Source organism: Alternaria dauci, chromosome 4 (genome assembly GCF_042100115.1).
Source record: "Alternaria dauci strain A2016 chromosome 4, whole genome shotgun sequence".
Lineage (NCBI taxonomy): Eukaryota > Fungi > Ascomycota > Dothideomycetes > Pleosporales > Pleosporaceae > Alternaria > Alternaria dauci.
In genome coordinates this window covers 784,376-797,437 of record NC_091275.1, presented here as the reverse complement: position 1 = coordinate 797,437, position 13,062 = coordinate 784,376, and the positions used below count along the sequence as shown (strand labels likewise).

General features: G+C 50.5%; 4 protein-coding genes across 4 annotated transcripts; 2 read left to right on the top strand and 2 right to left on the bottom strand.

The window, feature by feature from the left end:
* Window positions 1-9: 9 nt before the first annotated feature.
* Window positions 10-1,470, bottom strand: ACET3X_004857 (uncharacterized protein). Its single transcript, XM_069450998.1, has 3 exons — window positions 851-1,470; window positions 304-792; window positions 10-253 (listed from the first exon to the last, which is right to left on the bottom strand). Exons 1-3 carry the CDS (start codon window positions 1,372-1,374, stop codon window positions 211-213), a joined length of 1,056 nt encoding a protein of 351 aa, XP_069306901.1. The 5' UTR covers window positions 1,375-1,470; the 3' UTR covers window positions 10-210.
* A 4,328-nt stretch (window positions 1,471-5,798) lies between these two features.
* On the bottom strand, window positions 5,799-8,038 carry ACET3X_004856 (uncharacterized protein). Its single transcript, XM_069450997.1, has 3 exons — window positions 7,900-8,038; window positions 6,168-7,847; window positions 5,799-6,100 (listed from the first exon to the last, which is right to left on the bottom strand). Exons 1-2 carry the CDS (start codon window positions 7,914-7,916, stop codon window positions 7,538-7,540), a joined length of 327 nt encoding a protein of 108 aa, XP_069306900.1. The 5' UTR covers window positions 7,917-8,038; the 3' UTR covers window positions 5,799-6,100; window positions 6,168-7,537.
* Window positions 8,039-8,259: 221 nt separating this feature from the next.
* On the top strand, window positions 8,260-9,324 carry ACET3X_004855 (uncharacterized protein; the record flags this gene model as incomplete). Its single annotated transcript, XM_069450996.1, has 3 exons — window positions 8,260-8,685; window positions 8,740-8,808; window positions 8,860-9,324. The coding sequence occupies 3 exons, from the start codon at window positions 8,260-8,262 to the stop codon at window positions 9,322-9,324; spliced, it is 960 nt and encodes a 319-aa protein (XP_069306899.1).
* Window positions 9,325-10,445: 1,121 nt separating this feature from the next.
* Window positions 10,446-11,884, top strand: ACET3X_004854 (uncharacterized protein; the record flags this gene model as incomplete). Its single annotated transcript, XM_069450994.1, has 6 exons — window positions 10,446-10,493; window positions 10,553-10,674; window positions 10,732-10,764; window positions 10,829-11,126; window positions 11,450-11,501; window positions 11,598-11,884. The coding sequence occupies 6 exons, from the start codon at window positions 10,446-10,448 to the stop codon at window positions 11,882-11,884; spliced, it is 840 nt and encodes a 279-aa protein (XP_069306898.1).
* Between the last annotated feature and the right edge of the window lie 1,178 nt (window positions 11,885-13,062).

Here is a 13,062-nt window from a genome sequence, read left to right as displayed (position 1 = left end):
GTGCAATACAAGTGTTATTTCGTGTTCTACCTGATGCCATGACGATAGCCAAACGAGATCAACAAGGGGATGGTATATTCCTGAATAATCATAGTGATGGTGAAGACTGCTGCCTGCCCGCCCGCCCGAGTTATGTCTACGCCCGCTGAGTAAAGCAATTGTCCAATGACGATGCCGCCAACGCCTCGTACCCAAAACATGAGTCGACAATCAGACACCCATGGTGAAATCGTGCTCTATACCTGGCGTTACACTAGAATATTGTTAGCTGGTGTGCGTTATGCCAAGGTGAGTTGTGCTTACCTGGCCATGAACTTCAAGAAGACAACAAGATACTGATCGACACGGATAGCTACCTCGTCGTCATCGCCCTCACTGAGCACCTCCCAGTCATCCTTGGCCTCTTCGCCATCCTTGTTCTTGACTTGCTCAGTAAGCTTCAACAGCCGTGTGTCATCGACGAGTGCTTCCATGCCGCTGTCAAGCTTGCTGACGTCTTTGCCGGCCTTGAGCTTGGCGAGTCGCAGCTTCAAGGCAGCATCGGCGCGGTCGAGCAGCACCTTCATGACTGACGCATGTTTGCAGGGATGTACCGAGGCAGTCTTGAGAGTGTTGTCGAAGAAGGGAAAGTCCTCGATTGTGACAGTCTTGTCCTTGTAGTCTCCTACAATGTCCTCCATCATCTCGAGGGGTTTGAGTGGGACAGAGGTAGAGCCGTAGCCCGAGAGATATAGTCGCGGTGTTCGGTAGTGAGCCGAGTATGTGATGTAGAGGGTGTAGGTTCGGAGGGGCCTAGGGCATGTCAGCCTGTCTTGTGCGGGCTGGCCGAGCGAGGACCGCATCAACTTACGCCTTTGTGTTTGAGTCGCCCTGTGGATCTCTTATGATGGCCTCTTCGTCATCTTCAATATCCTCCATGTCGGGTATCTCCTCGTCCTCCTCTGCCGCGCCCAGGTTGCCGCTCTCGTCAACCGTCCGAACGTCGCGCACCTTGGCCTCCTGACTGGCCGCCATGCCCCCCGTCCGTAGCCAGCCGTCGTCGTCGGTCGCGCCTTCCCCGGCAGTGAATCCGTCTCTTACTATTGTCTCGTCCTGGCCGGCCTCACCCGCGAAGTTGTCGTCGAGCCGCCGGTGGCAGGGCACGCCGCGCGTAACTAAGAACTGCTTTCCTTCTGGCAGGTACGACACGCGCTTCGCCGGCGATGTCGCATCTGCCCACTGCCATGAGGGGAACTTGAAGACGAGAAAATCCCCGGCGAGGACAAACTCCTCTGGTGTTATCTGGCCCGTCTCGCGGAAGGTCGATGTGTGGCTGATGGCGGCGGTCCGCTCCCGGAACGTGTCGATGTAGGACCTGACAAAGTTGTAGGCCATGTTGGGCTTGGATTTGGTTCGTTGAGCGAGTTCAGATTCGTGTGTAGACGTGTAGCGATGCTCTGTAATGTGTCTGCTTAAGCTGCTGGAGGCTGGAGGGGCGCACGGTGGTGGGGGTTCAAGGCTGCGGGACCGATGTCACTGCCTACCGGTAGCGCCATGGGGCCAGCCACACCTTCTCCACCGCCATCATCCAGCTGCCTCACTTGTCACCCGACAACACCCAACATCGTCATCCTCTGTCTTGCCTTGCCATGACGCTCCGTCACGCTTCCCCCTCACATGACCGTCGCGCATTCAAAGACCGAGGCTGTCACAGGCTCGCTTTCCACGTGGCACAACGACGCAGCGCCGAAGCTACATGATGCTTGAGTAACGGCGGAGAGGCCTGAAGCCTCACCATGCATGACATCGATTGTCGCAGAAGTGGACATCACCATGCTGCTTTCCACGTCTCTCCATAGGATCCCGGAAATGCCTCCGCGATTTGCTACAGGTCTACCCCAGTAGCTCAAGGACGATTCACGGTTGACAAGGTCGACACAGTCATTTCAAGGATACCTGCGCCTGAGCGGCCAAGAGCTGTAGTACCATCTGCAGGTGCTTCTAAGACTGGCATGACATTCCCCGCCAGGCTGGTATGAGAAGTGCCCAGTGCTTCTTCGAGACTCGGCTACATGACTACACAAACCACTGTCGCCCACGCTGCTGTAATAGGGCCCAAACCTCGACACGGAGACTTTTAGCGATAGGAACACTAAACAAGGCAACAAGGCAGCCACTGTCACAACACAGCATGGGTCCCTTTCGACACTTTTCATGTTACCTCTGAGCGACACCTCGCATGGGCATGTGCGCTCGTATCACCTGCAATTAACAAATCGCCTAACCTGCCGCCGGTTCCTGTCAGGTCCCCTTGATATCGATGCCATGGGCATACACGATCTTTACACCTGGTTGTACACCGTTGTCTTGCCTTGGTGCAACCGCAAACTCTCGCAGAACTGCTTCCAGTCTCGACCTTGTGGCTATCCTAAACTTCATGTCTCCTTTAGGCAGTCCCTCCTCGTAGACGTGTACCATTGTTCATTTCAGGGCTGCCAGTTCATTGAACTGGTTTGAGGCGTTTTCGCAATGCTCCACGGGTAGGAGCGACCTAATGAAACAGTCAGTCACCCTCGCACGTCCAGTTGTTCTCTTTTCTCGGCTCATCTTTGAGCGAATATGGGTACAAATGAGCAATAATGGGATGCAGGACGAGTAGTGAAACCCATGCTCTTCGAATCCATACTAACCACGTTCGGCATCCGCTACATTCAATCGCTCTGTTTGCACCTTCACCGAGCGTTCAAACGCAAAACTGACCCTTGTTTCCTACCAAACGTTGCGGTCAACTTCGTCGTCAGCTGTTGACCTTGGTGCAACTCTAATGTGTTCGAACCTCCTAGACAGAGCGGCTCGCTTGAAGCAAATTACTGCTATCAGACTCATGCATGTAGTGAGCTATGCACATGAACGTGGGTTTTGGAGACTTTGAAATGGGCATATACCGACAAGTTCGTTGCTATCAAGCCTGTCAGGGGTTCAGTCAATGGTACGGCAACCTACAGCTAACTTTGTTTAGCCCCACATGTTCGCACAAGCTCAGGTTACGGAAAGTGCTCCATCTTCAACATGATCATCAGGTCCGCGCGTCCAAAAACCGACGTGGCCATCCAAGGTTTCCAGCAGGTGTAACAATCATACCTGTATTATCCCGTCGAGGACTTGGGATCGCCAGATTGTACGCATTTTTAGCAACGTCGTGCTTTCACACATCTGCGATCAGGTAAATACGCCACATTCCTCCTTACCGACATTAACCGCTCGAATTCACAAGGAACAGTGTACTACATCTCAAGCTGTGCCCATGCACGGTGCATCGTTTTCGGGCCATTGCGTGTGAAGTGCCAATGCGTGGTAATGTCCATGTGTTGGTACCGTCGTGTCACTCAAAGTAAGTGTGCTCAATACATGCATCATTTCTCCAATAGAATGTATCTTGAATACGAGCTCACTAATCATCGCCGTATTCAGTTCACGGATCTGCATTCCAGACAGCGATATCATTTGCGAAGAGATCACTCTGTGCTGCCAAGAGGCATGTTAGCACAATGTTCATGTACACTAAGGTCTACAGCGTCGATATCAGCCACAGCATGGTTGACACTAGTAACATGAAGAGAACTGCGCACACCAAGAGCAAGTGGTTTGGTTTGTCCGATTAGACTACCAATGATTTCTACTTTATGCCTTTCTGACCGCCTTGTTCCGCTAGACTATAAAACTTCGATGCTCAACAATGACCTGAGCTGATACAAGGAAACACCAGTACTATCGCCAGAAGAAGTCTCAGTCATAACACGAGTATTATACTACTTTTCGGCGCTGTAAACGCCAGTACAAGATAGTGTATCTGTATACCGCTCCCCACGATCGATTGCCGTACCCAATGGCCGACCCTAGTTCGACATCCGATACCTCTCAGCCGAGATGTGGAGGTTGAAGTCTTGGGAACATAACGTTCAGTCGTTGCGTATGCGAGATGCTTCTTTTTAGCTTGATACCGCTGACATATTGTTGCCAGGTATAGTTCTCAGTAAGACATTCCGACAACTCAATCATTGCACACGATGAATATCTGAACTACAACTATTTCGACTGGTTATAATGCGCTCTTTTAATCGACACTCGCGTGTTAGCTGAACGAAAAATAACCACAGATTATGGTAGTCGCGGTACCAAGCATTGGCTAAGTCGTATGACGTCTTTTTTTTCTCCGCATTCGTGTTGCACGGTAGCATGAGTTGTGTTTTCTGCCTCCCTTGTCTCCTTTCGCATAGCAGTAAACTCGACACACACAATCGCTTCAATATCTACAGCTTTCTGTACTTTGCACATGCATCATGTTTTCAAAGCAGATGACAAATTACATCTCAGTCTCAATCCTGTATCTTCTCCATTTTGAAGAACTTGCGGCAAGGATGTCTTCTCCAGGCCCAGTCAGAGACATGTTGTGCCGCCACGCTCGCACCATCCCGCGCAGCGCAACAGAGGCAGTCACACGAATACAGGTAGATGAATAAGTTTTCACATCACCATCGAGCACATGATAACAGGCTTTCTCTCGGGCCTTTTGACCGAGGTGAACGATTGCTTCATTTTTTTCGTCTTTCGGGAAATGAGAGTCGTTTAGTCGGGCGCTGCTCCAATCATGTTCTCATGCTCATGAGCACAGCAGCCGTTTGTTCGCTGGCAAGGTTACTACGTACCAAAAGCTCATATCAACACCGATACCGGCGAGGAACGAGAATATCCTGAATTTCAACTCATGGATTACACCCCTGGTACACACTTTCATTCCCACAGAAGAAAATAAGGCTGCTCGGATCTCGAGTCGCAATCATACATCCAATAGATTCGCAGCTCGCTGGTGCGATTATGCCAGTACAGCATGCTTCATGGCCCTCACTCCACGTTGTAGACGTCATGCTTACTATCCTACTACCCACTAGAACCTTGTCCCACATGCCCAGCGACACCACAACTACTAGTCACCCTCGCACCGCTTCTTCGTAACGAGAAAGCTCAAGCAACAAGTACACGTGAGCGGCAAGAAAACTACAAGTTACGAGAATCAAGATCTCGATCGCATCAAATTACCTCGTTTCTTCCAGCCACTCAAGCAGTGCCAGCGTAACTGCACACGCACAATGCTCCTACAATATTACAATAATCCAATACCTCGCGTCAAGCATGCTGTCGAAGTGTTGTTTTTGGGTTGTTCACGCCATCCGACATAGCCAGAAAGGCTAGTACTCCCAGTTCCAGACCCAAGTGGATGGGCGGCATGTTATTCCCAACTGGTCCTGCACTTTGCTTGTTTCTCTTAGCCATCATCATGGGAATAGGCTGAATTGGGAGGATCGAAAGGTCAGGAGCTTGAACTCCGAGATTTCGATGTCCTACGCTTGAATTTGAGTTCCTTTTTTTTTAAGGATCGCGATTCTGCTACCGCAGCCCCTACCACAGCCTTGAACGACTTTTACCGGTTGTTAACATTCTGTTTGGACAACAGTGCTTGCTGAAATAGAGGCACGCTGTAACAAGATCGGCTGCTACTAGGACAGAGCTTTCAACCCTCCTTTTTGCACTCCTCTTTTATATTGTCTCTCTTATTCCCTCTGTCCCTTGACATAGTTATTGTGTGGTCCTCTTACAATAACCTACTTACTATAGCACTTAAGAGAAAGAGTAAAGTCGATCTTGCATACTTGTGCTGTCCTGTTCCGCTCAAAAAGGAGCTAATTCCGCTGACGAAGAAAGACGTCGAAGCTATGTTAACCCCTTCAAGTTATAAGTCACACGGATACATTACAGCTATTTGGGCAGACTAAAATTAGTACCACGAGATGCTACGAGCACGTGCTTTACAGCTTAATAAGAGCGTTGATTGTGGCTGCGTACAGTATCAGGTATGATACCAGACGCTGCGTAGGAAAACGGAAACAGAAGTCAGAAGCAGTGAAGAACTGTAGGTAAGACCCGTACATATAACGCGAATCCTCAGCTGCTATTGAAGCCAATCATCAAGGACTAGGCGCTCGTTAGGTACCTAGCATTTGCGAGGTTGTTCAGGCGTCATAGGAACCACGGTAGTTACTGTGACATGCAATCTGAACTTCGCCTAGGAGTAGTCGTGTTAGCGAGCATACTACTTGCAATTTATCTTCTCAAAAGACGCAACCACTCACTTCGTGCTAGGAAACGTAGTAGCTATTTACTTGTGGGAATGCCCACAATGCTTGCAAGCTTGGCCGTTGGGGGGATATTCAGCTTCAAAGTTTGTGCAGCCGCAATTTGGAGCTTTGCAGTCTGCATAGTTAACAAGCTCGGCATGAGTAGTGCCGGCCATGTCGGAGCGGGAAGGATCAAAGAAAGAGTTTGGAGAAAGATGAGAGGTATTGAATTCAGGAAAGATTATGGGGAGGGCATTGATATATATATATATATATAGGCAGCTGGGAGCCACCGGGCGAGACAGGCACGTGGGAGACGGCAACCTCGATATCTGTCTTCGACCCTACATCCCGCACGCCTTTCCAACACTCTTCTCACGTCGCTTGGATGCAAGTTGCCCAAAGAAATAGCTCTTGATTAGGCTGCGGGCTTTGAGTGGAAGGTGGACAAGGACATCCTGCATCAAGTGAGACCAGCTCTGCATAAACAGATTGTGGCTTCAGCACTCCGTGAACATTGGACGAAAAGGCTCTAAGATGACATAGTTGCCCCCTGTTGAGAGCGGGGTCGAAAGGCTGAGGTCTTCTCCATCACCAATCACAGAGTATTGTTACCGTGTTTCCATCATCAGAAGACCCTCTTGCGTCCCTTTTATCAGATTCATGTCACCAGGAGTTGGTTGTTGTGCGGTCACAGCAGGTATCTACCCGCATTATTGAGGTTATAAACGATAAAAATGAATGTTTTTTCACATACGACCATAGGACACTGAAAATTAGGCTTCCCGTCCGCTCAGCCATATACAAGCAGTGTACCGGCGGATTAGTAGTTAGGTGGGTGACCACTAGCGAATCCCCGCTGTTGTATGTTTTTGTCTTTTTGCTCTAGATGATCGCCAAAGTGACGCTTTTTTGGACCGAGGCCGAACATATGGAAGAAGACAGTTGGACAATGGATCGGTAAAGTGTGATGAGAGTGGATTGACGATAAGGTAACATCAAATGCACAGTCAAACTAGGCGCGTGGGAGAGTGTATTGTGTAGCCAAAGCTACTTGTGTGAACAGGCACACCAGGGTAGTATGATCTGGAATAAAGAAACTATGTCGATCTTGTATACTTGTCAGCAATGCTTCTACGTAGAGAAAGTGGCAGGACTACCATTGGTAAATCGTCGAGGTATCTGAGAACGCCGTATTCCAAGCCTTTACTCCCCATCACGGCTCTATAGGTTGATGCCGCGATGCCCAAACTCCATGCTTCCTTTTCATGCTATTCCATGCAATTTCTTCTTCCCGTATATTTGATCTTGACCTCTTTTCGTTTATCCTCTAAGAACTCATGACCCGTGCGACTGCGCAAAGGGCAGCCCCCCAAGCCATGTCATCAGTGATTTCTGAAATTCTTTTTCTGGTAGAACAGATCCGTCCTACTACTACCCAGGTTTATAATCTTGGGGCACCCATCGCGGTCCTTCTCCAGGCGTGTGCACTCGAAGCAGTAGAAGGCGTCGGAGATGCCTTCGCCACCGCAGACGACGCACTTGTTCTGGTAGTTGCCAAAGGAGCATTCATCGCAGATGCGGGCGAGGGTGGTTGGGCGCACGTAGGAGTCGCATACGGGGCATTTGCCGTCGCACTTGTCGCAGAGGCGACCGATGGAGATGCCGGATTGCTTGCGGCACATTACGAGATCGCTGCGTTGGAGGTCAGTATAGGCGCCTACTTGTGTTGGGTGGGAGTACCTACGGATGATGGCGAGACATGGCGCGGGATTACAGATATAACGGATAAGAGGGGCGGGCCGTATAAGAACAATTCGGGCGAAAGTGAGTGTGTCTTGTTGTAGGTTTGGGAGCGGTAGTGTTTGTGGTGGCGCGTGGGCTTGGTTGGGGCTTGAGATTAGAATGTGGAAGAAAGACTGTCGCGACATGACTTGGGAGCCTCGGGGGTCCGCTGAACCCGTGATCCGTGCGCGAAGCTTCCATCGCGTCACCAAGTCTCTCCTTGCCTTACAACGTCAGCAAACAATCACGCGTAATTTCTTGCTTCTGCGAAAAGCACCGTAGAAACATCCAGAAAGAGTTGTAGGCTGCACGCGATACTTCCATGGACGGACCCATTGCATCAGCTGTAGTCCTTCCGGATGACCTACTGCAGCCAGCCTCGCCCCCTGTGAACGGCCACAAAAGACGCCAGGAATCACTATCAGAAGACGCCGCAAAGCGACCACGACTCGACGATGGCACTACTACCAGAGACAGACGTGACTCTATTACCAAGGACTCCAAGGACTCCAAGCCCGCTCCAGTGCGACGCGAGAGGGGACGAGAGCGCAGGTTATTTGGCGCCGCTTTGGGTGCACTCTCACAGAACACTACTACTACAGCACAGAAACGTCGTGCCGAGATTGAAAAGCGTCAACTAGCTCAGCGCAAACAGGACGACGAAGAGAGCGAACAGAGGAAGGCAGAACGTGCAGCCAGGCGCAAAGAGCAACGATGGAAGGAGCAGAAGCACTTTGAGAAGCAGTCGGTATGGCCTGCCATTTCACATCCGGGGCTTTGGCCGAGTGCTAACGATTCATAGATGCAGATCCGTCATGCAAATCTGCTCGCCATGGCACACTTCCTCCAGACCAAGGCCGAGCCACACCTCGTACGTCGTGTGCTATCAACTCGCTTCAGACATAGCTGACCTTGTCCAAAGTTGTACAAACCCTGGGAAACTAGTCCCGACGAAGAAGACCGTATACGCGACCAATTAGCCGAAGCCCAAGAGACCATCAAGCGCGAGGTAGAAGAGTACAAGGCTCGCCAGCAGCCGGATAATCTGCGGAGACGGGACACTTCCGAGGCAAAGATGGGTGATGCAGAGGCTTCAGAAACTGGTAAGAGCCATCATGCAGATGCATCTCGAGAAACAACCACAACCAATGGCGGGACTAATGGTAGCGCCACTTCCCCCAAGGACCTGGACAAGGACCTGGACATGAAAGACCACCACTTCGATGCCCCTGATGCCGATGGGAAAGCCGAACACGCCACTGAGCATATGCAGAGCAGCAATGTTGCAACTCATGGAACTGTCGCTGACCCAACCATCAAGGAAGAGGACGATGAAAACGGAGAAGACGTCGTCGAAGAAGCCGCCGAGGATACTGTTATCTATTGAGATCGCCGGGAGGCCTTTGCCTCTGCCTATACCCGCGGCCGGACCGATAGATCGCTGTTAGCAGGTATTCATTGGTACCTTCTGCAACGCTGCCCCTGGTCCGGTCGCCTCTTTTGCCAACCGATCTCCTCAACTTGCAGAGTCTGGTCCTCCAGTTTTGAATATTCGACCGTAGTGTCATGAAGGCCTATATAGTGATTGCAAACGTGCTTCGCAAATTATATCATACCCGGCCATTAGTGCTTTGCGAGCTCTGTCATAATCCAAATGCTATATCATTCGTCGGTACCATTTGCAGGATGTAGGTCGTCGCGTGCGCTGAGAATAGCACAGTAATCTTTCGAAATTCCTGGGCCAAGCACGATCGTCTGCATCTACCATTCCGGCACGGGCGCCGGCAAACAAAATCATACAACCCTCGGTTACGGCTGTGCTCGCCTCACTCTGATGCACTCTCGTACCTAGAGTTCGGGACGATAGATTCGAACTTGGACCCCACACTGATCGGGACGCCAGTATCGCCCACCTTAGATCATAATAGCAAAACTACAGCCAACATCATCTTTCACGCTCTCTAGAATGCTTAACATTGCGCCTCAAATGCGAATGTTATGTGCTGAGTAAACAACCGCGACAAATATGAAAGTGATTTTAGAGCGGAGTGATTATCTACCCCACAGTTTCAACGTACCTCGGCATTAATGCATCTAGCAGACCATTGTAAATATGCCATCATCACCCAAAATTGGCCCTACTACTGCTGCTATAACCCAAGCTTTTCGCACGTCCTCGCCGCAATATATTTTTCTTTGAACCTGACTCTAACACGCGTCACGTCATGCCCGTCCAACCAATTGACCCCGTGTCAGACCCTCGCATTGAGCACAGATATGCGACACTCAACGGGCATAAGTATCATTACCTCTATGCGGTACCTCCTGGTGGTGAATATCAACACACCGTGTTTTTGGTAAGTCTTGTTTGGTGCCCTATCATGCATGTGCCGGATCTTGTTGCGTTGGCGAGCATTGGATATTCGCAGATACTGACTGCTTTGGTAGATCCATGGTTGGCCCGACTTGTCAATTGGATGGAGGTATCAAATTCCATTCTTAGTCGATATGGGAATGCGGGTCGTTGCGCCTGACATGATGGGATATGGCGAGACAGTAAGAGAGGCCCAGAAACCATGTTACCCCTGAAGAATGCTCAACATTTGAATGTTCAGGACGCTCCGCAAGTTCCGCCAAACCCCATTAACCTCTATGGATTCAAGAGAGCATCAGATGACATTGCTGCGTTGGCGAAAGAGCTCAACGCGCCGAAGATCATTCTCGGTGGCCACGACTGGTAAATCATCGCTGGCGTGAATCAGCCGAAAAGCTTGTCGACTGACACTTTGCTTAGGGGAGGTGCTGTCGTTTGGCGAGTTGCTCAGTGGTATGTCTCTAGACTCTGAATGACTGCGATTGCCATACACAGCAGCGACTCACCCCTTGTATAGGTACCCCGACCTTATCTCGCACGTCTTCGCGGTCTGCACACCATATACCGCCCCTTCTAAGACGTACGTGTCCACTGAAGATCTTGCCAATGGGCCCTTGCCCAATTTCCGTTACCAACTCCACCTCGCTTCGGGTGAAGTTGAAAAGTTTGTCAAAGATGAGCAGACGATCAGGCAATTTCTAAAGGGCGCGTACGAAGCGAAGGGACCGAATCGCGAGATCGCCTTTGATCCCGAGAAGGGCCTGGTGGAAGAGAATATGCCCTTGGTTGGGGAAAGCAGGATTTTGAATGGAAAGGTACGTGACGATCTATCATGTTGGAACGCGTGTCGAGTGCGGGATCGAAGAAAGGAAAGAGCGGGGTTATATGGTACGTGTATGCGATACTGCACGTCAAAAGACCACTATGAAGTGGTTAGAATGCTTGACAGGTGCATTACCACTTCCGGCGTGTCGTGCAGGAATGACGGGAAGGCGTCCCAGATGATTGACTTGCCTCGACACGAACACACCATCTCGTGTACAGGCCACGTTGAGGTCGCATGATGGCATTGCGTTGTTTCAGAGAGACAGCTGGGGACCTACTCTCAGCAAGCGATGGTGTGCTAACAGCGAATCAGTACCTAGACTACTACGTCAAACAGTACTCTATCCACGGCATACACCCCACTTGTAAGCAATCCTTCTTCATTTCTTACCCACCACTCACCTGCGCATTTGCGTAGATACACAAACAATCGTTGTTCTATCGACTAACTCCTAATACAGTGAACTGGTACCGCGTGCGCCGCGCAAACTGGGAAGAGGATCAAGAACTTCTCTCCCGCAAGCAAATCAACCAACCTGCCCTCTTTATTCAAGCCACGTACGACATGGTCCTCATACCGGGGATGGCAAAGAGCATGGGACACTTTATTCCCAAGCTAACAAGAGAAGAGGTAAAGTCTGGTCATTGGGCGTTGACACAAAAGCCTGACGAGGTCAATGCGATTATCCGCCAATGGTTTGAGGGGCAGGGGTTAGTGGGGAAGAAGAAGCGGGAGAGTACTTTGTAGGATTGGGTTCAGGATGGAGTGGAGATGCGCGATGGCAAAGGCAGTCCCTCAACTGTGGAGCTAAACGTAATGCATGTAGTGTGGACGCGTATCCCTATGTTTTATGCTACGAAAATTACAGTATGATGTCTGGTGTGCGGTATGTCTACGCTTGATTGCTTCGTACACATTTACCTGATTACTCTTTCATGCCCGCTGATCGAGGACGGCAGATCGCTTTGTACCTACCGGGCTCAGACCAAGAGAGCAAGGAGATTGCGGCTCTGTCCGCAATGACCTGACATGTGCTTCGCAATCCCTTGTCTGTACAGCGATATCGGTAATGTCTTGCGCTAGCGAGATCCTTTGCTCCGATGAATGTCAAGTGCTTACTACTGTAGCCAAAATAGCGGTTCACTCGACGGCTGTCAGAAACGGCACTTCGACGACAGCAAACGCATGTATGCGTCAGCGCACCGATAACGCTGTTTTGTTGAAACACGGCCCTTGTGCCGACAATCATCATCGATGTGAGGATCCGAGGGATGATATGTGGATACTAGATCTGCATTTTTGGCCTCATGCCTGTGGGCCCATCAGCACACCACCTACTGATGTGTTCATTTGGATGTTTCCTTTCACGCGGCTTTTCCCTTCGCTTACGGTCGAGAGCAGATGTCAGGTACCTCTGGCTTGAAAGTGAAGCGTATGATGCAGGTCGTATCTCGGTATCTGCGGAGGTTCTAACCGCAAAAGTACCGGCAAAAGTAGAAGATACGCCGTCTTGGAATTTGGCACTGGATTGTGTGTTCTGGATCTTTCCGCCTCCTTGATTGTAGCAGGTAGTTTAGCGCTCCTTGATATTCTTCCATGCGAAGACCAGGTCGAGAAGATTGTTACGATCCTTCCAGCTTTTCTGGTAAAAAGAATCTTGAGATATGTTGGATGCAGGTCCCCTCCGTCCGTGCGCAATTCCAAGGCACTGGTACCCCGCTGTCAGAGAGAGCCAGTAAGGTAGCGGTATTGTGCCCTGTGGCGGCCTCGTGGTTGTGAGTAGGTCGCGAGATGCCACGCTTTTTTTTTTCTTTGAAGGAAAGCTGATGCGGAGAGGTGCTTCCGAAGACTCTGTAGCTTCTTTTGGCCGGGATATTGCGATAGGGGATGCGGCGCCTTTGCATCCGGCAGACCGCCTCGCCTAA

Bases quoted from the DNA above. Each gene is read 5' to 3' on its own strand.
- ACET3X_004857 (XM_069450998.1), bottom strand. From the start codon at position 1,374: ATGGCCTACAACTTTGTCAGGTCCTACATCGACACGTTCCGGGAGCGG. The intron at 793-850 runs GTAAGTTGATGC...GACATGCCCTAG, and splicing joins GGCGACTCAAACACAAAGGC to GCCCCTCCGAACCTACACCC. The intron at 254-303 runs GTAAGCACAACT...ACAATATTCTAG, and splicing joins TTCTTGAAGTTCATGGCCAG to TGTAACGCCAGGTATAGAGC.